Source organism: Sprattus sprattus (assembly GCF_963457725.1).
Source record: "Sprattus sprattus genome assembly, chromosome: 6".
In the NCBI taxonomy this organism is placed as follows: domain Eukaryota; kingdom Metazoa; phylum Chordata; class Actinopteri; order Clupeiformes; family Clupeidae; genus Sprattus; species Sprattus sprattus.
Window position 1 is genome coordinate 27,292,272 of NC_137925.1, and position 25,774 is coordinate 27,318,045.

The following is a 25,774-nucleotide window of genomic DNA, read 5'->3' on the forward strand; positions in this document are numbered from 1 at the left end:
ATTAGCCAATCAGAATGCTCGTACTGTCGTTGCCATATAATAAGTACATATACAGAAGGCACAGATTTTTGATAACCAATACAGAAAATCAGTTTTTTTCAATTATTGAGGTCAAGCAATGTTTAATTTGAATTATTTACTCTTCAGTATGTACAGATGCTCTTTTCTAATACTCTTTATACAGTATGTACAATTTAAATTAGTCCTCACAAGTTATGTCACTTTCATTCTCGCCATACAGAAAATTGAACTTCCCCAAAGTGGGCAGGGAAGACACTGAAGATATAAACAAAAACCCTAAGGCCAAATTTAACGAATCAATGGCTGCAGTTAAAACCAACTCCTTCCAATGTGCTGCAACATATACTAAACAAGAGAACCATATTCAACATTTTGGAAACAACATACAGCATACAGGGGGAAAAAACCTACCCAAGTTTGATCATTTCAACAGTAAAAGCAAAATCGTGGCCAACGTTGGCCGCCTGGTAATGGGGTCACCCTCAGTTGGTCCTGAGAGTCCTCAGTTCATGTTTCATTCACACACACGACACACAACTTCCCGGAGGCAGAAAGTAGTGCCAGACATATATGCAACATGGCGTCCCCCATGTGCGCAATGTTGAAGAATGGTAAGGGCGCGTCTGATGATCTCATGACAGCCTGGCCACGTCACTTATCCCGAAACACACAGCATGTGAAGAGGGGGAAATAACGAGATAAATTCAGTTGACTGAAGTCTTTGTTTGAAGTGATCGTCCAGCATCGTTGGGTGTGCATCAGTGGTCAGGAGGTGGAGTGGTCTCCAGCTTGCGTAGGCGTCTCCGCCGAAGCTCTGCAGCGTTGGGCTCCCCGTCCGCCTCCTCCGCCTCTCCTTCCATCTGCTTCTCTTCCTCTGTGGTGGAGTCTGGTTGAGAGAAACCCGTTGCCCCCAAAACCGATTCAGCTGTTTGAATGGCAAGAGAGGAGGGATATGTTTGTTTTAAAGCTTTCTAATGGGTCATTGTTCTTTCTAAGTCAGTTACGTGTGGGGCATCCTTGAATTACCCATCGGATAATAATCCAATGACTTAATGTAGCATGATTAAACAGGTGATCCATGAATCTACAATGCTACGAGTCAGTAAGTAAGCTGACGCACATGAACTAAACATTTTCGTCAGTCGTAAGTACATAAATCGGTGTGGAGAATAGCATCCGTTAAATGTCAGACATTTTTAAAACACCCTGTCGTTCAGACTGATGCACTCCTGACTATGTTCACATCATTTGCTAATCTATTACTCACGGCTTTGAGCAGGGGTCTCCTGGCTTGCGCTCTCCTCGGTGCTGTTGGTGTTAGGGGACCCGGACGGCCCACTGGCCTCCCCAGCACTGGCCTCTTCAGCACTGGCCTCTCCAGCACTGGCTTCAGTCCGAGGGGGGCTGAGCAAACAACAAAACATAAGCCATCCACATGTATCCTTCATTAATGTGCTATATGACCTTTGACCTCTGAGTGGTGGGAAAGCCCAAGTCTACCTGAGAGTGGCCACGGTGGTGAGGTACTGGTGGATGTTGAGCATGGCGGCGTCCAGGAGTGTGTGGATGTTATGGAGGCACTGCAGTCTGGCCTCCAGGCCCCTCCGGCCCTCCTGCTCCAGCTCCCGCAGCTCCGCGTCAGACATGCTGGACAGGGAGGCGGGCGGCGGAGGCATCGAGGACACTAGCAGGAGGGAGTTCATGCAGCAATCAAACCATCAATCAAACTTTATTTGTACGGCGCATTTCATACCAGGAGGTAACACAATGCGCCTAACAGAAGGACAAATGGGGGGAGGAGGGGGGGGTTACAAACACTTGTAAAGACACACAGATTTTATAAATAAACAGGAAATGACGTACAAACCACACTGGCACCACTGCATTACAACTAAATAATGGGATTATGAGATATTACAGCAAAACAATCTCTGCTAAGCCAGGATTGGCTCCTTTTTGCTGTGGGGGGTGGCGGTGGCCTCATACGAATAGTGGCAAGCACAACATCAAATCAATCATTCCAAAATAAAAGGAACGGATGTAAATCTATATACACATTGGTGTATGGCACTCAAAGTATTAGCCACAATCGTGCATTTCTCCAAAAACTCACTGAAGGGAGGAGGTGGTGGCATAGGCAGCCATGGTGCGGAGGGGAATGGAGGAGGAGGGAAGTTGAAGGGGAAACCCGGCATGGCACCTCCAGGGCCTGGAGCCTCTGCGTTAGGTTGGGCTGATGCGCTGCTCCCTGAAGAGAACACCAGAATATTCAAATTGAGACAAATTCATTGACATTCATATGGTTCACTGAGCTTTTTTAACATAGACAAGGAACTATGTTTGTATTGCACCATTATAGTAAGTTGAAATGGACATGTGAATTGACAATTCTTGTAAACCAGCTGCACAGAATGATGTCCGAGCTTCTCACCTTGTCCCTGAGCGGTACCAGAGCCGGTCTGGGGGGCATCCGCAGCAGCTTGAGCACCAGGGGCACCAGCAGGAGGGGCGGCCCCAGGAAACGGTCCCCAGAAAGGAAAGAGCCCGGGGGGAAAGTGAGGCATCATCCCCGGGGCTACCGTTACAGGAAGGTGCAGATGAACAGGGCACGAGATTACATTTACACACATAAACCCTAACAATCCATAGAACCGTGTGACGACGTGTTTAAAGTCCGCTTTGTCCTCATCAGACAGTAAATCTACTCACAGCCAATGTGACTTTACTAATAAGTAAATCTCAAGCCAACTCTGAGCAGTGAGTGTGTACTCATATCTGAGCTGATCAGTGAGTGTGTACTCGTATCTGAGCAGAGCAGTGAGTGTGTACTCATATCTGAGCTGAGCAGTGAGTGTGTACTCATATCTGAGCTGAGCAGTGAGTGTGTACTCCTGTCTAGGAGCAGTGAGTGTTTATTCCTGTTTGGGCTAGTGCTCACCGTTGCCGGGCACAGGGACCTGTGCGTTGGCTGGTGGGGCTGGGGCTGGAGCCTGAGCAGGGGGCGGGGCTGGCATCTGATTGGGCTGAGAGGCTCTCAAGACGTCCATGCGACACGTAGGACAGGTCTGCTGTCTCTGGAACCAGGAGCGCAGGCAGCTGAACAGGCCCAGGAGAACATGGACATTAGCTCCAACTCGTTACTATCAGTAGGGAATCACTCTAATGACCCCACAGGTCAAAGGGCACATGGAGTCTAATAAGATGAAGACATCCCAACCAGAACATCAGTTTAAAACACAGAAATGCTCAGGTTCATATCACAATTTCCAGAGGCAAAATGGCTTTCTCTGGGTCACCTGGAGTGGAAGATGTGGTTGCAGGGCAGTTTTTTGGCTCCGGTCACCATCTCCTCTCGACAGATGATGCAAACATTGTCAGAGGCCTGGAGGTCTTCAGGTGTGGCATCAGGGTAGCTGGTGAGGTTCCATAAATAAAACCACATATCAATACATTAGAAGAAGAACAGCCCTTATGAATCGCCATACAACATCAAAATGTGTCAAAGCTGACGTTAAGCTCAAACACTAGTTCCTCCTGGTACTCACAGAGTGTTCATATTGCGGATGGCTCGCCGGGACATAATAGCATCAGTCACAGCTTTCTTGAATTGCCTGACGGAGTAAAAAAGGTTAACTGTTTAAATTAAAACTCATATCCCATGCATGCTAATATGAGAACCATCAGAAATACCGCCAACATAATCCATGTCTTTGGGAAAGAGTAATCAGCAGTAGAACATGATTGGATACGGGAGTTGGACCAATAAACAACTAATGACACGTAACAAAGATGATACGTAACAAAGGTTTCCTACCTCATAGCAAGATACATGGGGCGGATGGCGAACAGAGGGAAGGTATGCACTTTGATCATGATGGTCATGAAGGCCATATACAGCAGCACCTTAATGAAACCTAAGGGGGAAAGTGTGCATGAATAATTGTTGAGTGATCTTAAAATGAGAGCACTTGAGCACTTTGGCGGGCTGTGAGAGTGAAGAGAAACAGAGGAGCCTCCTACCTGTGAAGAGCTCAGTGTATAACATATACACCGCCTTGTTGTCCCATGGATTCTCACTCTGGAGGTCAATCGTATGAAGCATATACTTGATGAAGGTCGTGAGAACCATAGTCATCAGAATTGCATACTGTACAGAGAAAAACAGTAGATTATCAGAACAATATGATGATAATATTTGTATTAATCATAACATTATTTTGCACACATGAGAATTCTTCCATTTAGTCTATGTATATTTACATTTTATATACATACCTCAAATCCAAACACCAGTTGAACCGAGGCCCCCCTTGTGATAATGCTATGACAAGCATGGTTTACAAAAAGGAAGTCCAATATTGCCAGCAACACCATGAGAGCTGCACCACAAGAGCACACACACACACAGGACAAAAAAAGATACAATTAAGTATGAAGAAAACAATAAGTAAGATAAACAGTGAGTTTGACTGAACATGTAGTCATTAACAGCTCTTGATCAAACAGCAGGTGCACTCTGAATATTTGCATAGGGTTGCACAGGGAGATGCTGACTAGATGAGAAGTTTCACTTTAAAGAGGAAGTTTGATGGCTACAGTCATGACTGTGCTCCACCAGTCTCCAGTTTCACAATGGAGAGATGGAAAATGTTTCTTAAAAAAAAAAAATACTCACACAGCACCCTAAAGTGGAAGATCCAAGAGATGTTTGGACTCCTCTCCATCTGTTATAAGGGTTTAAATACAGCCGGTTACTCACATTTTCTACTCAAAACTGAGGGTAGAAATGTCCTATTAACTTTTCCTATTAATTGGCAGTCACTCACAAAGTCAACCCTGTCCTCTGCCAACCAATGAAAGCACTTGAGGAACAACAACAATGTGAAGAGGGCCACAAAACGAGGGGAGAAATCATCCCGGAAAACAGTGAAGGCAAGGCACGTCTCAGTCACAGCGTACCACGAGCGCTCGATCAGGTGCTGAAGGTGGAAAAAGAAAAGAGACAAGTGACGTGAACATGCTCCAGTTCAAATTGACCAAAAAAAGTGGTGATGGTTGTGATGATGGGTAAAAAATGAAATGGAAAGACCAATTACACATAAGAGCACATCATTTACCTCCATTTCAGCAGCCCGTAACTGTCCAAAGAAGACTTTACGCATAAATTTCCCCAACAGAAACACCAATACAAATGCTTGGATATACAAAACCTGGTAGACATAGAACATGAAAAGGTCAAACAAAATGTTAAAACTGTTTGTCCTCTTAGCAATAACTGACAAGAGTATTATGCATATCTTTGCTTATGAGTGATTCTGTCAATAGTGACAAAGCTTTTATCTAGCCGAATAATGCAACCATGACCTTCTTTTGCCAAGCATTATAAGCACTTAAGGAAAGTCCTGAACATTGCTGCTCAAAGTCTGTTTTTTAATGGGTTACATGCTATACCTTGAAACTCACAGCTTTTTCGTATTTAAAAAGGAAAACTTAAGGGTTACTCACAGCCATGCTGGGGCTGCTCTTAGTGAGGTATACCACTGTGGGGTAGAATTGGTTTTTAAGAAGATAGGCATGAGCAACCACCGCTCCCGTCAACACCAGACTGGTGGCTGTAACCAGGGTTGCTCGCACCATCTTGTGCCAGGTGCTGCACTGGGGAGGAAGTTTTGAATGAAACAAGTGGTTCTGAGTTTTCATTTCACCACAAACAAAATGCATAAATTAGACAACAATAACATAAAGGAATAACATGAGTAACTATAGTTAGTTGTGCTTTAGTAAGATTTTTTGATATACTTTAAGTCATTTCGAATGTTTCGTAAGAACAGAACGTAGGCCTGTGTTTAGTCTTGCAGCTGTCACCTTTCCAGGTCGGAAACAGCTGCTACTATGTAGGTTTACAAAGAATAGTTTTCAGAGAACAATTGTTTAGATTTACGATGTTTAAAGATAACTGCGACTTACCCTCTGGCACTTTTTTAACGACGTTTAAGTTACAAGGCGTTTGGCAATGTGTCGACCCTGATTCCTAGCTAAGGTTAGCAAACTGACACTACAAAGACGATAGCATCGCGTTGCCCATACAAGGAGAGAGCAGATATGTCCTATGCTATATTACATTTACATTCGTCAATTATATGAATACTCGGTGTTTTAAAAAGAAGGAATCTGACTAGCCAAAGCTAACCTAGCTGGGTACCTAGTTAGCCAGTGCTTTTTGAAACGGACTTACCGACTCCGCTAATGCAGAATCTCCCAGAAACGAAATCTCTTCTTCACACAGTAAGAGTGCGATAGGACGAAACAGCCACAGGCTGTTTTGAGATCCTTTGGAAAGAAAAAACAATGAAGTGCAGTTTAAGCGATCTCCGAATCCAGTGCAACTTTCTATTGTGATTTATTTAAACCATATCCACCTTTCGGCTACGTGTTTATCTTTCGCTTGTTCTACAGAGGTGCCACCTCATTTCCGGGATAATCCAAGCAGACAATCATAAGGGGTGGCGTTTAGTGACAAAGTCTCCTCTGACCAACGTATTCATTCTTACAAGACCCTTGCCTTAAACTATTGTTAACCGTAATACATGGCTATACTAATAGTTTAGTAGTTTTATATCCTGAAAATACATATAACATCACCAGAATTATTTCAACTAACACAGGACAACCCGTTCAGAATGAATCCTTCCTTGGTGCCACCCAGGAACGTCATGTATCACTGATCGATAACCTCAAGGAAGTGTATATTAATCTTACCGTTATCAATCAGGTGAAATATACTGAATCAATCCGCGTGTTGTTCCTTTAATGTGTCTTATTTTCGCATGATATAAAATCACCATGCCTATATATCGGACAACGCCACATTTAACAACATGTCTAGAGATCGTATATCATTAAATTGAGCACAAACACAAATTGCGTTAAACTCAAAATAATAGCCCTCACTATATAAATCTAACTTTGGGGGGCGGTGTTGCCCAACCACAGACTTCACAATTTGTACTGTAGAGCATCCCTGCCTTTCTGCACTTACGCGGACCAATAGGATTTAAAATCCGGATATTCATCCAATCATATTTTAGCACGGTGAACTCCAGTATCCAGAGACAGTCCACGACTTCAGCATTGCCCAAAATCCAATGAGCTCAAACCAACTGGTTTTGAGTGCACATACTAAACACGGTAAGCATGTCCCACATGATATTGGTTCTGGTTATAACCATTCATACATTGTACCTAACGATATTTAAAACGAAGACGTCACGACTAAATCGTTGACACTCCAACATTTAAACAAAATGTTCCATCTTCGTCTAAAATCTTAATTAACCCTCAATCATTTTGATGGACGACGGGGATCCAAGGTTGTTTTCATATGAGCAAAAATGGTTAAAATCAGTGACTGTTAATTAAACCAGTTTACAGTCACTGGTTGAATCAGAATGAAGGCACTAATGGTGAACAGGATAATATTCTAAGCTCTTTGATATTGAAGACATTTGTTAAAGGAAGTTGTTAAAAATAACAGATGAACCGAAAACAGAATTTATCCACAGCAGCATTCAATTGATCGGATAGAGACTTTATTTAAAAGCAGTAACTTTGAGTCTTTGTCTCATTGCATCAGGGACTATACAAAGGAAACATCTGTAGTGAATTCTGAGTCTAATGGTAAACACATAATGGCAGCTATGCCTTATTGTAAATATGTGGAATTAGACAGCATACCACCTAAACATTGTTCACAGAATAAGAAATCTGCAGGTTTGTCTGACTGTTTAAAGGTGAAGTAGGGATACATCAAAGTAATTCATGAAAGTATTTTCCATCTACTTGGTAACCTACTCATCGTGAAGAGAAGAAAAAAAATTCACACATACAACAATCATTTGAAAACATTATGCAAAAAACAAACATTTCAAGAAGGCAACCTGAGCAGTAGTATGTCCATTTTAGTGCCACTGCTTTGAATTCTCCTCTGCCAGATGAGCTTGTAGTCTTAGTTCATTCTCATAATTGCGACTGCTTCAAGGGCTAGCCCATGCTGTAGGTAGTGTAAACAGTTCAGCCTTTAAGACCTCCTCTTCTCAAAAGTAAAAAATGTTGAATTAAAAAAAAAAGAAGTAAAAAACAAAAACAAAAAAAACGGAAAGATCCTCCCAGCCAATGTAAGGCCATTATTAGGAAACAGAAGATATGGGGTTCAGGGGAGAGCCCATTTGCGTTAGTACTTTATCCAGCCACTGGAGGGGGCCGTGGAGATGCACTTCTATCCAGCAGGGGGTACTGGTCACATCCTGTCGATGGTACTCTGCACCCCAGCCCTGAAAACATGGAAAAGAAAATGTCTCAAGCAGAGGTCGCGTTAACCGACAAATGTCCGTCATTGACGGATATTTTTTTAACTATGACGGAAAAATCTGAAGGCAGTCCGTCATTTTGACAGATTTTACAATGACCATTACCAATAATAAACATAAGAATATAAATCACAATTGAAATAACAGGCAAGTTGTGACAGTTTTCTTACTCTACATAAGCTTCATTGCCGACACCAACTTTCAATCTGAGCCGAAGTTACGGCAGTTCTGGTATTCAGTGGGTCAATACATTGTAGCCAGCTGCGCAAGTGTTCAGCTCCATCGCACTCAAAGCCATGCTCCGATTTAAAACCATTAGCACAGTCTGAGATGTAGCCTAGGCTAGGCTATCTACTACCTATGTATGTTTCAGTAGGCTGTTTCCCCTTCTCAATCATCTGCAGAAAACATGTACTTTTGCTATTTAAAAGAGATGCATTGAGCCGTTTGTCACTTCGCTGTCACCTGTACGTGGTCTGTACTGTTATTGTTAAGGACGCTTAGGATTACGGCTGCTCGAATATCTGCGATCATTTTAATGAAAGTAGCCTTCAGGCAAACCAACATTTAGGCCTACAGGGGGTGGTTAAACTTAAAATTATCACACACATCTAATTATCCTACGGCAGAATCCGATGGGAATCGTCGCAGATCTCGACACCGTGCTCAACGCCTCGCGCTATCCCACAGCTGACAGTGTGTTGAAGACCCACGAACTAGAGGCATTGGAGCGCGTCTGTGCCCACTACAGGTCACCGCGGGGTGCAGCTGCACCACTGGTTGAGAATGACCGCGTGCAGAGGGATTTTCTTCCGATGAAGAGAGTGCTGGCAGGGTCGGCTGCTCATCACTTCGCTAGGGGAAATGTTTCCCGATTTTAGAGCGTTGGCTGAAGTGGCGCTGGTTATCCCAGTGTCAAGTGTTGAGCGCGGATTCAGCCTTCAAAATAAAATTAAAACCGCCACGAGAAGTCGTCTGTCAGAGGCAAAGACGCAGCATCTAATGACAATCGCCTCGGCAGCAGTATCCATCGATACGTTTGATTACACGCAAGCAAGCACACTATTCAAATCCATGCGGGCAAGAAGGAAAGTTTGAGCTGCCTACAGCAGATTACCACTTCAAGAATTCTAAGTGGACTGTTTGTATTTTCACTATAATTGTCTTCGTTCAGCTAAAAATAGCCCATCGTTCTATGTTAAGGCACAACAGCCGCTATGTTTTAACAGCGGAAAAATCGAGTTCTGACCGTCAAAAAGAATTGCATAAAAAAATGATTCATTATTATTGAAACACGCTTGTTCTGTGATTATTTTTTTTTTATGAAAATAAGTCAATAAAAACAAGTGAGGCTATTAAATATAAGCATTATAGCTTAGGCCTAGGCCTATATTACCATTTAAAAGTTAAAATAAAATGACAGATAATAATGGACAATGACGGATTTTTTACGACCCTGTCCGTCAAAATGACGGACAATGAAAAAGTCTAGCGCAACCTCTGGTCTCAAGCAATCACAGCCACCGAAATGTCACATTTCTACTCCACCTATCAGGATAACAAGCTTTATTAAAAAGACAACATCCTGGTCACAGACAACTAGCACAGAGGGCTTCTGGCATACCTTCACAAAGCTCATACGGATGGTGCACATCTTGGTGAGCTCGTAGACGGCCTCGAAGCCGTGGTTGACCGACTGGGCCAGCAGCTGGGCAAACTCCTGGTTGTTAAAGATCTTGAGGCTGCAGCCGCTGGGGATCTTGCAGACGGTGGTTGGGTGGAAGCCATGGTGGTAGTTGCAGTTTCGACTCTGGACAAAGATGCTGGTGTCACTTAGGCACTCGGCGTAGACCTCTCCCCCGACGTAATACAGATGCACACCTGCACCAAAGAGCAAACAGAGGGCAAGTGAAATTATGATCAGGTTAAACAAGTTCACCCAAATGCTACCCAAATGCTGTCACACATTGTGAAGATGTAAGTGTAGAGACAATCATGTTTGGCAAGAAAGGCACCATGACTCGCTGTGTGTGCATGCCTCACTCCCTTTCAACCCCTACTGACTTCAGAAGCATGACGGGAGGCGTTTGACAGAAATGCACTGAACCCCAGCGGCGCGTACCTTTGCCAATGTGCCGACGGGTGTTCTCGATGGTGGAGTTGCGGTTGACGTTGGAGAGCAGGCCCAGGCAGAAACGGTTCTTGTTGTTGGAGGGGTCGGTGAAGCCGTCCACAAGAACGCTGGTGGAGGAGGCGTGGTAGGCCTCTCCCACACGGTTGTTCAGCTCATAGTACACGATGGAGCACCAGTGGATTGGCTCCTCATACTCCACCGGCTGCACGTCTACTGCGAGGGAGAGACAAAACCAGCCGGAGGGATTATTAAGTGGCCGAGATCATTAAAATGTGGGCAATTTCACTTTAAATGCTCTTGTAAGGGCAAACATTACACACCCAGGATGCTGCGCTCATCTAGTGAGCGTTGTTTAGCACTGCCGTCTGTGCAAGTTTCAGCAATCCAGACTTTTCTCATTTGTAGTTCCACATTGGTGGAACGCACTGCCAGGCACTACCAGAGCAGGGTCGTCCCTCTACTTTTTAAGAAGCTCTTGAAGACCCAACTCTTCAGAGAGCACCTCCCTTCCTAACTTGCACTTCGACTAGTACTTAACTTGCACTTACAGCAGTTATTCCTGCACTTTTTGTTTTCTATTTCTTATGTAAAGTAGTATTTATTGTTACACTAGGTCTCTATTGCTCGTAGCTTGACTGTTCTCTCCCTTGTACGTCAAAATGACTAAATGTAAATTTTAATACTGTTCACTTCTGATTACAAAAATTCAACGTTGTTATATTGCAACTTGTGAGAGGAGACCATGTTACCTTGTCCTATAAAAACTATCGTTATTACTGTGGTATTACATTCAGTCCAGAATTGTGGGAGATTTCTGAAGCACAACTCAGAAAATTATCCTCTTAAATAGTGTAGCAATCTAATTTTAGTGGGGCAAGGGGCATTTCTGCTGTCACTAGAGCACACTTCCCCTGTCCAATGCATTACAGATGTTTGCATGGCTTTGACTGCCTATGTTCTAAACAGCACAGCCCTAAACATGGCTGGCCCCCTCCCCACACCAACAAAAACACTGGCAAAAAAATGGGCCTCCATTGCTTTAATGACAAAATGACTTGTGGTGCAAGTATGTTAACTGCCAACACAACCCAAGCAATGAAAAAAAAGGATTTCTCTGTAGTAAGCAGTTCACGTTTACAATGCTGACTGAGAGGACGAGTCACAGGGTTGATGCAAGGCAGGGAAGCCTACCTCCTCTGGGCATGTTTGCGGGTACCATGTTTGTCCCCGTCTCCATGGACTGAGAGCCATCCTGCCCCATCTGCTCATCTGGGGGCATGTAGGCAGGGGGGGGTGTGTCAGCTGCAGAAAGAGCAGAGCCATAAAGAACAGCAGGTTAAGACAGAGACGGAGGAAGGAGAACCTCAGAGAGAGAGAGAGAGAGACAGAGTGCAGCTGCTCAAAGCAAATGGTTAAAGATCTATTCCCCTGAGTGAGGGTTTCCGATGGATCTTTACCGGAAGCTGCACCCCGCAGCTTATGGAAACCTTTTAGTGTCCGCTTACACTAATCTGTGACACCAAACACCCATCTCGGAAAGTTCCAAAATAGCCCATCCCACTACTGATAGATCCACAATGAAGAAAAATAGGACACTCATATTTTCCATTTAGATTTTTCCTCGCTGCAGGGCTAACGATGGAGAACTTAAGAAAGAGCATTTATGCAGTCCGCAAGTGGGAGATTTGTAGGTAATGGTATTACAGAGCAGGTAATATCATTACAAGAAGAGAAATGGCCTTCTGTGGGCTCTGTAATGATTCAATTTGTTAAAAATTGCCACCACTGTAATCACATCTTATGCAAGGGAATCCTTTATCCATTTTAAGGCTCACTGGAGTAAATCGCCATTAGGCTTCAATTAGAGGAACCTCCCCTAGTATACACAACAAATGGCAAACCCATGTCCAAACCCACAAGCCTTAAAAGGAAGAGAACAAGTGAGAGGAGAGAAGGCGTGGTATGCTCTGCACAGGTAAGCCTGTATTCTCTCTCCCATTCTGCTGATTCATGACTACTTCAGATGAATCCGGGGGTGGGGATTGGGAGGAGGGTGGGGGGACACTGTGATGGTGGTCGCCTCATGTGGTTGCAGAAGCAGAATTGATACAATGATCAAACGCTGCTTTAGTCTCTCCCCAGAGCGCTATCAAACATTAGCTTCCCTTATGCCTGACTGCATTCCAGGCCAGCGGGTGCGTGCATCAGCGAATCTGAGAAATACAGAATGGGGAGAACGGGCCGGTGCCCAGCGCTGGGCACACATCAGTAGGATATTCAGCTCACGGGACACACTCCGGGCTTTGCTGTGCTGCTTAGCTGGCATTTCAATTGTCCCTGTAAAAGGGGGGCTGATTTGCACTATCCCATCATCATAACTTATCACGGTATTAGGACCAACCCACCCAACCACCCACCCACCCCAACACACACAGACGATCCTGATAAGCTGTAACATTTTAGTTTCTGATTAGTTCCACAATCTCCTGCTATGGGATCTCCATGCAACCCCTACACACAAGCTACATACAAATCATCCCAAACAACTAACCTTTAAAGTGGCAGAATAAATTGAAAGTAATATAAGAGTCATTCATGTTCTTTTCCAACACAACAGTCATTATAGCCTCAACCAACATTTACCTTAACCAGACATGTAGTGAATATGTGCACACCTGCGACAGATTTAGGCTTCATATGATTGTGCTGTTTCACCAACAAAACTAGCCAAACTCTCCAAACACAAAACAACATCTTCCATCAGTATATAACATACATAAAATCACCATTATCTAGCTGTGTAAATAGCAACATGTATATATTCCACACAAAAACAGCTTTGCACATTGTCCTAATTGTACAAGTACTATTCTTCCGTAGTACACAAAATACTAGATTGTGTGCAAACCGCTCTAGTCATGTAAGATGGCGGTGCAGTAAGAGAACACAGAAATACTAAAGTTGCCGTCTGATGCCGTGCGTGTGTCTACAGTGAGAGGTCTAGCCTCTAGTACCTGGCTGCCGTCTGATGCCGTGCGTGTCTACAGTGAGAGGTCTAGCCTCTAGTACCTGGCAGCTGGAAGGGGCTGGAGGGTCCCGAGCTGGCGGGGGAGTTGGGGTAGGTGCCGCTGCTGGTGGGCGAGGGCGGGTAGGGCGAGTTGGGCGAGATGGGCAGGGAGCTGCTGCTGCTGTGCTGCTGCTGGAAGGACTCTGGGAAGGTGGCGTTGAGTGGCATGTGTGGCTCGTGGTGGCTCAGGTTGCGGAACTGGACCAGCAGACTGTGCTGCGGGTTGAACTCGCTGTGTCGGGGTACCAGCACCGGCGGAAGCACTGGAGAGACAATAATAAATAGTTAGTACAACACAGATGATGTTAAAGCTACTACAGGCCAGGCTCAGAGGTAGCAAATGCCATCATATGCTGACTAGCAGAAAGAGTTTCTGGTGTGCTGGCATCAGTAGGGATCAGCACTGCTGTGGATTGGCAGACATGTGATATTTGCCCTTGAGTTAGTCATCAAGGGCCTCTCAATCACAGAGCAGTCAGGAGACAGAGAGGAAAGGTTACACAATGGCGAGAAACTGGAACTCAATACAGCCATCCGTTTCCAACTCTATGACAGGTTATCTATACTGAGCCTCCATGACTGTCTAGAATAACACGCTTCTCTTTCTACTCAGGAAAATGACACTCAGTCTCAAGCGTTCCACGGCCCTGGCAAACAATATGCCTTTGACATATTTACTAGAAGATGAGTCAGCGTTTCCCCGACTCATCCTCTTCCGGCTCATGAAGACATCTGCATTGATTTCCTGTCTCTACATGCGCACCACGGCAGCTGCCCATGACCTTACCTGGGCTCTCCACACGCTTGTAATGGTACGGGTTGATGCAGACCTCCTTCTGTTTGGAGCCGAACGGGTACTCGCACACCTCCAGGGGCTTGAGTTCGTGGTGGGACTGCAGGTCCGGCCAGCGCCACACGCGGCAGTAGATGACATGGGGCAGGCCCTTGCGGTGCGAGACCTGGAGGCGTCCGTCCAGCGAGCGCGGGATGGTCACACACTTGCTGGGCTGGCCGGGGCAGCTGAGGGCTTTCTCCAGGTCCTCCATTGCGCCCTTCTTCTTCTTCAGCTTCTTCACCAGGGCGTCCACCGCCTTCTCTGCCCACTTCTCCTCCTCGTCGCCCTGCTTCCAGCCCAAAAGCCGCTTGACGGCAGGGCTGGTGAAGGAGAACAGGCTGGACATGGTGGTCATAGCGCTCTGTGGAAGGTCTCAGGCAGGGGAGGCGAGACGATCCGCGCGAGGGAACCAAAAAAAATTAAAACACTGTAGGGGAGGGGGGGGGGGACGCACTTCGGGAGTCCTTGAGAAGCTGAGGTCAACTGAATGGGATGTGTGGTGATGAAACAGGAAGGCAGAGGAGAGAAAAGAGAGCGAGAGAGACAGAGAGAAAGACACAGACAGACAGACAGAGACAGCAATTTGTGTGTTTGTGTGTGTGAGTGTGTTATGAGGGGGTGGGGAAGTGGAGAGGGCCTTAGCCTTGCACGACCAAGGACAGGAAATGGAGGCAGGACGCAGCTGCCGGCACTCAGGAAAGCCTGCAGTGAAGGGGAGGAGGAGAGGGGTGGAGCCAGGTCACAGCAGACTCATTGGGAAACGGTGCAAAGGGGCAGTTTGGGATCCGGAGGGGAAAGGACAGACAGCTCTGTGGTCCAAAAGAGGCTCTTCCAAAAGTGACAGGCGATCTTGCATTGGCTAATAGTCCATGCCAAAAGCAGAGCAGCAGCCACCGCCCAGGCAAAAGTGAAGAGGAGCACCTGTGAAGAGAGGAAAAGACCTTAGCTCATCATGAAAGAACAAACTCAAATATGATTGAGGACCGTTGGTTTGAGCTATTGGGTTGCATATTGCAGTGTTTCCCCTACAATGATATTAGGGTGGCGCCCCGCCACCCCAACGGCCCCGCCCGCCCCCCCTGGAAGCTCAAGTAAAAAAAAAAAAAATAATAATAATATTTTTTTTTTTTTATAAATATAGCGCCAGATCACAAAATAAGTCATTTAAGGTTACCTTTACCATAAAACATGTAAAATTATACTTATTTTTTAAGTAAAACTGCTTATCCTAACCCCTAATCCTGAAGTATAATTGTTGCATACTGTTACTGTAAGATGTTATATTGACTGCTGTCATTAAAAGAAACACATGAACATCATAATTCATTTAAGTGTTTGTGTCCGTGTCCGCCGCCCCGGCGCATCGCTGTAAACCTAGGGGAAACACTGTATTGCCTTCATTCAAGTGCTTTCATTAAGGCTTAACAGAATATTAAGGACTCGGAGTTACATATTCTCATCGTTGGATAACAGTTGTTTGTGGCAAACGACCCCCAGATTGATTTGCATGGCTACGGTTCCAGTTAGTCTGCCTCAAGATGCCTCTGTAGACAGATGTGGCATATCCTCTCCAAAAAGCTCTGGTCCACATCTGGGCAGCTCTGTGGCCAATGGAAAGCACCGTGTTTGCTATGTGTGGTGTCCTTCAACAGTGGGTCATTGTGCGACATCATCTGTGAGCAGTGGACCCACACAGCCCCACCCTGGAGTGTTCTCTCAACACACACACACACACACACACACACACACACACACACACACTTCCTAAGCCCGCCAGCTCCACCCCAACCACAGGCTGCCAATAACCCACCTCACACCCCATGTTCAGTAGAACAGCATCCTCAGCTTGTGAACAAAAGTTCATTTGTAGTGGTAAAATACTATCTTGCTTAGAATTTAACAAGTAGTTGAAAAGCATATTTTGTTCTTTTATGTTTTGAAAAAATTTCACTAGCAGCTGACAACCCCAGGGCATCAGTTGCAGTTTGGATTCAGCTCAAGCACGGTTGCAGGATAGGATGAGTAGCCCCACGCTTCATCTCTGTGCACTGGGATAATGAATGTAGGTCACCCCTTCCTGCCCAAGCCTCTCACCCTGTGAAAACAGAGCGCCCTGTATCACCCGTTTCACCCCTTCCTGCCCCAGCCTCTCACCCTGTGAAGACAGAGCGCCCGGTATCCAGACCCAGCCATGGGCACTGGCACTCAGACCGCTGTGGCAGAAGCAGGAGCAGGCACAGAGGGTGTACCAAGATCTGCTCACTCTGACACTGAACTGGTACAAGCAACACTGTTGCTAGTTCCACCACAATGCTTGCTATTGGGGCAAGTTCATCCTTCCAGAGAGTAAAATGAGACATGCAAAGTGATGCACATGACAGCCAAACATATGGATCAAAATAATGTGCTGATCATTCAGTCAATAATTAATATGCAAAGAGGAAGTCCCAAAGAATCCACCCTCTGAGAAGAATCAGCATCCATGCAACCACACTGTGCCTTTAGAACTGGCTAAGGGAATCAAAAGCACTCACAGTGAAGGGGAGGGTGTGTCTTATTGCTGTGTGTGCCGTGGTTTACACTCAGGGTACTCATAGCAGTCATACAAGGACACTCCTCCGCAGTCACTTCTATTGATTTCCCATACTGCTTCAGAGAGAGGGCGTTATCTTGCCTCCCACATGCTGAAAATCCTGTTTCATCTTATGCACTCATGCAAGAAACATTTGGACCACAGCAAGTGTGGATTGGCAATATTGGGGGGGGGGGGGGGGGGGGGGGGGGGGCACGTTCATTCAGGCATGAGCTTGCTTTTGTGCCCCCTGATAAATCCAGGAGCTAAACCCTGGGAGAAGGGGCTCAGACTGTCTAATTGCTCCCTGTATAATTACTCGTGACACTATATACACCCACTCTGTCCCTGGTGTCTGACATCATCCACACATATTGGAGGGGCTCCATTGTTGAACACTGGTAACAACACAAGCACACTCGCACTCTTCAGGCCGAATTTGAAGGGAAATGTGTACAGCCTTCTTTCTCCTGTGCTCTCCAAAAATATAGAAATGGTCTGTTTTGATGACAGGATTTCATAACAACAAGTTTATCCTTCACTCAAAAGACATTGTTATGACAGGTGACGCCAAGATTGAAAAAGAAAAATCCTTCCTAGTATTACCCAGTTTTAAATACCAATTATATCCTCAAGGTCCTCAACTCAACAATAGCTTACGTGAAAGATCTGCAACTACTAGACACCTTGTATTAAAAAATAAAAAAATGAGCAGAAGTAAGTACCAGGCTTCAACATTTGGGGGTGGAAATTGTAGTGTGATATCGTTGCATGTAACAAGTGAACACCTTGCTGCATAACTAGCTGGCTAATGATACGAGATACCTTCGCACCAGTCTGGTTTCCGTGTTTACAAGGACACCTCACTGAGTCCTGAACTAAACACTAAGTGGCCGAAATAAGTGTCACATGTGTTCCAAGACAACCAGACAATAGGTTAACCTGTCAAATAGGACATCATGTATGAACTAACCAAATTATTTCCATTTTTTACAGCACGCAGATCGAATAATCGTGACATACACTAGCCAAGGTAAGGGTCAACATGAGTGAGCACTTACGGTTTAGGTTATTGTTAACTGAGGTTAACACAATCTCAAATATTTGCCATATAGTGAACTAACGTTCCAGTAACGTTAGCAAATGAATCACGATGTATCGATGCTAGTTTTACGTTAACGTAACGTTCTCTATAGTAACCCAATAGCTAGATATTACAAGGGTGGGATTGAAGGACAGATGGTAAACTGACACTAAATACACTTTGTCATCGATAGTTAACGTAACCTTATCTATTCAATAAATCTTTAAATCTGCCGAGGTGATGTATCTCTAACAGCTTTGAAATATACTCAGCTAACGTTATAAGTTGCCATGATGATAAAAGTTACGTGCAGTCATACAACATGGCAGAAGTTTACAAACTTAATCAGTATCTGCTAATTCTAATACAGGGGTTACCTTTTTTTAACCCGACTTATCATTGGCAAGTTACTTTTGTTCTCAACATTGGAGTAAACGTTAACTTCACCCAGCGTGAGTTAGAACTAGTTGACTAGCATTAATGATGGCTAGCTAGCTGAAATGCTGAAAGGTTGAGCCACAAATAAAGGGTGCATTCCACAAAGGACACAATGTTGGCCTGGAAATACATCCACATCAACCAGAAGTCGTTCAATTCGTTGGTTACTGAACCATATTCTAATGTAAGGATGAAAATAAGTTTGCCCATACTTTTATGTTGAAGAAAAAAGACGCTAGCCAATAGGCTAATACACCATCACAATGCAATAACGTATTCTAATCAGCAACGTTTAGCTAAGCCTTGCTAAGGTAACGTTAGCTTGCTAGACGATAGACCACACGAACGCAACATTTCTGTTTGGAGTTATAAGTTCGTTGGTGTGTATGAAATTACTTCCAAGTCGAGTTCCTCCTTCCTGGAAGCTGGTCAACAAACCTGACCCTTAACTGAGGGTTAGCTAACGTTACATTCATTCCAAGTTAGCTAGCCACTTCATTTCTCCTTTCCCCCACCCCCACTAGAATAGAAAAAAAAACAGAAAACTTTTTTCCAATCAGTTCAACACCCCACCCCCTGTGGAAAACACCCTACTCAACTGATTAAAATAAAGTTGTTATATCGCAACGAAACAGGTTAATATACTGGATCTCATATATTTACATTGCATACCTTTGAGAAAATGAAGACGCTTCCTTATTCCTTTCCTCTTGCGAACACACTCCGACATGAACCTGATTTTTTTCCTTTTTTCAGCCTGTCTTTACCCGACTCCCTCGTCTCCCATGTCCTGGCGTCAAAAAGACTGGAGGCGGAGTACAACTCCCTATATTCATCCGCCAAGTTAACAACTTACTGCGTCCCTGCCTCCGCTGAAGTGTGTCTATCAAATTATGCCGCTATCGCATGTTGTCTGTTTTGAACATAAACGAGCGGTAACGTTCAGTTAGACCTCCTAGAAAATTTGAAAACTACTTGAATCTTATCTTAAAACAAGAAGTAGGCTACTGCAGCATTTTAAGATTACTGAACTAATGATATCCCACAATTTTCTAGTTTAAGTCTTTATTCACTTCGCAAACGTAACAAAGATGAGTTGTGCTTCTTAACCCTCTGAATGATGCAGGCTATTTTCACTTTTGCCTCTTCGATCGAATTAATCACTTTGAGCGTATGAAGCGTCCACCTTAGTTGACCAATTAACAGATTGCAACAAGGAGATTGGTATCAGTCTGCATATGGCTGATGTTTTGGAAATATATTTTTTAAAGCAAAGCCAACATCCGTCTCTTCCATTCTGAATATCTGTTGATGGATTGTTCGCGTCTACATTTGTTTAATGCATGTTAAATACATGTGTAATGATTTGCTACTACGTTATCTGTACGTAAGGCAAACCTATTTATAGGGCTTTGTTGTCTGTGTCAAGCTTTCACTAACTGATACGTCTTACGATAACATACTTCCATAGTTTTACCCATAAAACACATGCGTTCATTGACTTGAAATACTGAGCCAAGTTCATAGACATGGGGGGGGGGGGGGGGGGGGGGAAGTCAAGTATAGCAATAGTCTGCTTTGGGCCTAAAACAGTGTATATTAGGCTAGTAACCTGCGGAAGGACACATTCAAAAACTACTTTTCTTTCAGTTTCTTATAGCAGTGTGCTGAGGCATGGTGACGTCACTGAACGTGGCTCCTCTCTGTCTGGCGTTTAAAACTCTTCAGGAGTGGCTGACCAATAGAAAGTCGGTAACGCTGATGTTGCTAGCTCTATACCGGCATGAATAAAAATGTCTCCTCTTACCAGTGCCACTCAAATCACATGCTCGTCGTCTTGAATTAGTTTAGGCCAGGCAAACCTGGCGTGGTCCATCTTTTAGGAAGTCACCGAATTCAATGTCTCTCTGACTAGGTAACAACATACTCACACACACGCGACCACTGACCATGTCCTTTCTTAGTAATAGGCTAGCCTTTAGCTTTTTCAAAATTACGTGTCAAACATGCACAATCCACCACTTTTACCTGCAACTGGTGGCTCTGGATAGTGACTAATAGTGTACAAAGTAATTACGCCTATTCATATGAAGCCAATGAACTAATGCATCATGTTTAACTTATGCAATGAACGTCTCTGGCCGCCAGTTGGCAGCCTTCACCAAGTAGTCTCATTGAGATGAGACTGAGGGCCATGACAGTCCCTCCAGGATTTCGCCTTTTTTTTTCTTTTTTTTTTAATTTATGTGATGATTTTGTGGTGGTGATGTTTGTTTCTCTTTTAACCCAACTTAAACTCCACATATAGCCTTCTAGAAAACAAATTATTTATATAAAAATCACAGACACCAGACAGATAGTTAAATGTGTATTTTTTTTAGTTTTTGTGTGTTTTTATGTATTTCTTGCAATGGAGCCAAGAACACTCATTTTAGACGAGTCATCTCATTTCACACTATTCTTTCATGGTCATTTCATCCATACGAGAATGTTATTGAATCTGAGTTGAAATAAAATGTCATGCCTTAGTTTGAACCTTTGTTCTTGTCCATATCCAGTAATCATGAGTAATCCTGTAGGCCTAATACTTCTCTGTTCTCAAATTACCCTTCAATAGGCCTGTGCTGTGTATGAATCAGGAACAGGCTTTTATTTTTGAAAATGCCTTCATCGTGCACATCAGAGGCTGAATAAGCATTTGGGTGCAATATGTTAGAACATTTGCAAATTCGCAACTAAGAGAGAATGTGTAACTAGTTAATTTAACTTTGAATAAGATAACAGTTGCATATCCAGCCATGTCGTGAACGTCAAGCGAATGTTTAAGCTAACTAACTCCATCACACACCTGACACCAAACGACTGGGATATAAGCAGTGGCAGTGGTTGAGACAGATTATGCATAGCCTTATACCACCATCAGGAGGTCAGAAGAAGCGGAAATAAATTACACTTTAACAGTTTTAATGGCTGATTTCGCATTGAATTCGCCAATTGCGAAAAAAGGGACTGCACTGGACGTAAAGTAAATTGTGTCCAACATGCAACAGTAGATGAATCTGCAATTGGCACAAGACCTAAGGTGGGCGGAGAACATCACCTCCAAAATCAAGAAGGCCCAGCAGAGGATGTTCTTCCTTCGACAGCTAAAAAGATTCAACATGCCGAAGAAAGTGATGGTGGAATTCTACACAGCCATCATTGAATCCATCCTCACCTCTTCAATAACCATCTGGTTCGCTGCCTCTACTGCAAAGGATAAAAGCCGACTGCAGCGGATCATTCGGTCAGCCGAGAAGGTCATCGGCTGCGACCTTCCGTCTCTTCTAGACCTGTTTCACTTAAGGACCAGCAAGAGAGCAGGGAAGATCATCGCTGATCCTTCTCATCCCAGTCACCACCTATTTCTGTGTCTCCCATCCGGCAGAAGGTTCCGGGCTATTAAGACCAAAACCTCTCGCCACCTGAACAGTTTTTTCCCCACAGCAGTTGGACTCACAAACAAGCCCCCTGCATCACACTGACTCTGGGTTTACGTACTCAAACTAACTTTCCCTTCTATGCCCAATTATTTATTATTATTTATTATTATCTTAAAAAACATTTGTCCATTGTTCTTGTTTATGCTTTTTTGATGTTATGTTATGTCTTATGTCTTATGCACCAACCACACCAAGTCAATTTCCTGTATGTGTGAATATACCTCTCAAAGAATTCTGATTCTGATTCTGAATTGCAAGGTTGTGGTAGGGTGGTGTCATTACACCTACACTCCCTGATTTTGCAGTCAATCAGCGTCAAACTAGCGTCAGCCTAGTCATTGGTAGCCTCTACTTAGACACTGATAAAAGGACCAAACATTGTGTGCGTGGATGACGGTGTCTGTAACCACACCCCTTCCCCCTGTTGAGGTGATTTCCTGATCAGCCGGCCCAGTCATCATAGCCTTCCTTCTGCCGCTTACCTCGGGTATGCCCTTGTCCCTGCATGTTCAGATAGGAGCCGTACTTCGCCGCTGACCTCGCCATTCCGGCTGTGTTCATTGAATCCAATCTGTCTAGCCTGTGAGACTGCTGGAGAGTCTGAACACAGGGGTGCTGCTGTTTTGTTTGGTCAGAAAACAGTTTTATGGTCTAGCAAGTGCATGAGTTATACTACCCTGTTGTGCATGCCTGTCTGACGTATTTCTGAGGAGCTGGATTTTCGTTTTGTTTGTCATTTTCTTTTTGTCTTGAACCCGTGGCAATGCATCTGTCGTGTATTTTCCGTTTGCATGTGACTGGATAAGCCTGGTGGCGCTGTAGCTTGTCCCGGTGCATGTTTGTTATTTGTTATTTGTTCTGGTCCGTGTTTAATAGCTATGAGTAATAGCTATTATTGTCTATGAGTGATTCATGTTTACTATTGACTGTTGGTTTCTCCTGGTGCAATAATTGTTTTAGTTTTCTCCATTTAGCAGTCGCTGGGTGCTTCCAGAGGGAGGCTAGGCACATGGTGGTGGGCCCCTGTCACTGCATGCGGGTGTATCAAGCTGGTTAGTGTGCTGTGCTCTGGGTGTGCTGTGTGCTGTGTTGCGCTGTGTGTGCAGTGTGCTGTGGGTTGCTTGCCGTGTAATAGTTCACCTTAGAACCACTTCTTTGTGTGTGTTTGCACGTGTGCGGTGTGAATCCAAGAGCACGCCGTCTGCTAGTCTGCCTCCCTCAGGTAAGTTCTCCTTAGCACTGCATATAGTCTAGTGTTTCCCTGTTTTAGCCTTACTGGCATAATTATCAATAAATATATTTTTGTACCTTGCTAACTGGTCTCGTTCACAGGTTACTTCACCATCTACCTCTACTCCCACTACCCTTTCCCCTCAGTTATCAATAAACTTTCTTTAAACTGGAATCCCGTCTGTCGCCTCGTGCATACGAACCTGTTTTGCCTTTGTGTATATGAATTGAATTTAACAGTGTAATCAACACTATACTGAAAATTACTTAGAAAGTATTCCCTGGGGCTTACTGGTGTAAGTATTCCCTGGGGTGGCGTAGTCGGACTCTACTTTGGGGTATAACCATCATACCCTTTACTGGCCTCACTACACAAGGTTCTGATTCTGAGGATATGACATCACACTATGGTTCACAACTTTTCTGTTTAGACTGAGAGAAATATTCATCCAAATGCCAAAGAACCTTTCAGGGTCCTCAAAAGCACTTTTCGAAAGGAAATGTGTCATTACCTGGTTTGAAACTTGGAAAATTGTGAAGCACCTTTTTACCTCACCCAACAAAAGGGCCTAGGCCTATCCACAACTCTTATTGAGCTTGAGATGCAGGGATGGTATAATTGTATCATCATGCTGTCATTCTTTTCCTGCAGTGTTTCATTCAGCCAATTTCTCGCAAAAAAAAACGTTCATAGGCTACTATTTATTGTGTACCAAACCTGATTGGTGTTATTTCACCACATAAGATGATTGTTTATGATTGATAAATTGTTTCTTGCAAACATGAAAACACGCATGCTCCTGCTCATGATCTTCGTCCCTCTGAGTGTTTGGTATTGCACATAGATAAGGCACTGTAGTCCAGACATAAGCATTCTAATGGACCATTGCCAACAGATGTGCCAGAAGTCATTCCTGTTATAAGAAGTCTTCTGTTTGGCCTCAAAACATCTGCCTCTGTCCTTTTCCAGAAAAGGGATGTGCTCCCTCAATTTTCTTACATAACTGGTCAAACCTAGCATAACCTGAGGCTGTTCCTCAAGTTCCCCATTCAATGAAAAAACAGCCCAGCCCAGTCAGTCAAGCCAGACTGACTGTGAAATAAATTAGATTAAGGCAGAGGAAACCCCACTCACACGGGAACCTCCATTCCATTGAGTTTTAATTGCACAGAAAACCACACAGGACATATGTGTTAACACTTAAAACTTTCCAGAATATTTTTTAGCAATGACTTCAGTGATAAAAACGTTTTATATATCAGCCTTCAATTGTGTGTTTGTACTCATGATTCGTGTTCTTTGGTGGCAGTCACTGCAGTGACAGGTCATGCTGTGGCCTGCACTACTGGAAAAGTAAGGGGATGTGTCAGACGCACAGGGCAGCAGCGTATAAGTGGTGTTAATATCGCCACATATGTTCAGTATTAGTTGTTCCTTCACTTACTTAGTCAGAGATTTTGAAAGGGTCTTGCACAGGTAGAGTACGCAGTAGTGATGAATGCAGAAACAATGAGAGCACTGACTAGTTAACGTTTAGGGCTGTGATTTTACAGTGAGTGTATTTTTTTCATTCCCGCCATTAAGTGGAATTCCAAGCCGTGGTACTGAGGTTTTCCATGCCCCCATTGAAAGCTGTGACCTTTGGTGTATGCATACTTTATCTGGCAATATTTAGACTTGTTAAACTGTCTTTGGCAGGAGCTCAGGAGCCCCCTCAAACACCGCTGGAAGGACTTGCTGTTGCCCCCCACCCCTCACCCAGCCTGCCTGCGTCTGGCACTAAGTGTGTCACAGCAGTGGAATGTTTTATTCACTCTTCCGGATCACTCCTCCACCTTGCCAACTGGGAATGGCTGACTATGTACATATATTTCCCTGTTCTGCTATGTTGACTGGCAAAGCACCCCACAGGCGTACCCTGGTCCTCCAGATATGTCCTTCCTATGAAAGATCTTCCAACCATCAACTGCTTAGAAGAGTAATGCTCAAGGGAAAAGACTTTATTGAGTGCCTCACAGTTTATCTAGTGCAGTGGTTCACAAACGTTTCACCGTGAGTACCAGCTCAGAAAATATTTGGCTTTCAAAGTACCACCATTGAAACTATCATTGACCTTCAGTAGCATGCCGCGCAATAGGAGCTAAGTGTTATTACCTCACTGTAATGCCTGGTCAGGAGAATGAGCATGGCTCAGATAAATAACAAACTTAAATTGTTGTTTTAATGATTTTTTTATACATATTTAATGATTAATATCCTAGTCAGAAAAAATGGAAAACTGTCTGAGTACCACCAAAAGGGAGCCACCACAGTTTGAGAACCACTGATCTAGTGGATTAAAATGATGGGATGTGGTGGAATAGAAGGAAAACAAGCATCAATAAGTAAGTGAGGGTGTTACTTCACTCAAGTTCCAGCAATAATCTTTCTGAACAAAGGGCTCATACATTTCAGAAGAAGAAAGAGAACCTTAAAAAACACTAACAGATACTAAACCTTCAATTCAACTATCAATTAAGAAGCTTGGAAAAATTACAAAGTAAC

The 25,774-nt window shown here is 44.1% G+C and overlaps 2 protein-coding genes across 6 annotated transcripts; both read right to left on the reverse strand.

Annotated features, from left to right (window-relative positions):
- Positions 1–133: 133 nt before the first annotated feature.
- Positions 134–6,355, reverse strand: syvn1 (synovial apoptosis inhibitor 1, synoviolin). Of its 3 annotated transcripts, none has more exons than XM_080841361.1 (16): positions 6,257–6,355; positions 5,527–5,671; positions 5,139–5,231; positions 4,848–5,000; positions 4,697–4,745; positions 4,297–4,400; positions 4,042–4,168; positions 3,836–3,935; positions 3,567–3,632; positions 3,318–3,434; positions 2,960–3,117; positions 2,453–2,596; positions 2,135–2,269; positions 1,522–1,705; positions 1,289–1,425; positions 134–946 (listed from the first exon to the last, which is right to left on the reverse strand). In XM_080841361.1, exons 2-16 carry the CDS (start codon positions 5,656–5,658, stop codon positions 780–782), a joined length of 1,866 nt encoding a protein of 621 aa, XP_080697487.1. In that variant the 5' UTR covers positions 5,659–5,671; positions 6,257–6,355; the 3' UTR covers positions 134–779. The 3 variants fall into 3 exon arrangements, with proteins under 3 accessions (XP_080697487.1, XP_080697488.1, XP_080697486.1); XM_080841362.1 differs by having other exon boundaries at positions 134–907; positions 5,527–5,676; positions 6,257–6,349; XM_080841360.1 differs by having other exon boundaries at positions 5,527–5,676; positions 6,257–6,349.
- A 1,252-nt stretch (positions 6,356–7,607) lies between these two features.
- On the reverse strand, positions 7,608–19,320 carry smad5 (SMAD family member 5). 3 transcript variants are annotated; one of them, XM_080841467.1, is made up of 7 exons: positions 19,190–19,320; positions 14,376–15,344; positions 13,591–13,851; positions 11,713–11,823; positions 10,510–10,731; positions 10,012–10,268; positions 7,608–8,351 (listed from the first exon to the last, which is right to left on the reverse strand). In XM_080841467.1, the coding sequence occupies exons 2-7, from the start codon at positions 14,776–14,778 to the stop codon at positions 8,208–8,210; spliced, it is 1,398 nt and encodes a 465-aa protein (XP_080697593.1). In that variant the 5' UTR covers positions 14,779–15,344; positions 19,190–19,320; the 3' UTR covers positions 7,608–8,207. The 3 variants fall into 3 exon arrangements, with proteins under 3 accessions (XP_080697593.1, XP_080697592.1, XP_080697594.1); XM_080841466.1 differs by having other exon boundaries at positions 10,510–10,734; XM_080841468.1 differs by lacking the exon at positions 11,713–11,823.
- Between the last annotated feature and the right edge of the window lie 6,454 nt (positions 19,321–25,774).

Coding starts and splice junctions, on each gene's coding strand:
- syvn1 (XM_080841361.1), bottom strand. CDS start 5,658: ATGGTGCGAGCAACCCTGGTTACAGCCACCAGTCTGGTGTTGACGGGA. Junction 4,746..4,847: donor CAGAGGACAGGGTTGACTTT/GTGAGTGACTGC, acceptor CCCTTATAACAG/ATGGAGAGGAGTCCAAACAT. Junction 2,270..2,452: donor TGGTACCGCTCAGGGACAAG/GTGAGAAGCTCG, acceptor TGTTCTCTTCAG/GGAGCAGCGCATCAGCCCAA.
- smad5 (XM_080841466.1), bottom strand. CDS start 14,778: ATGACCACCATGTCCAGCCTGTTCTCCTTCACCAGCCCTGCCGTCAAG. Junction 11,824..13,590: donor CAGCCCCTTCCAGCTGCCAG/GTACTAGAGGCT, acceptor CTCTTTCTGCAG/CTGACACACCCCCCCCTGCC. Junction 10,269..10,509: donor CCGTCGGCACATTGGCAAAG/GTACGCGCCGCT, acceptor TCTTTGGTGCAG/GTGTGCATCTGTATTACGTC.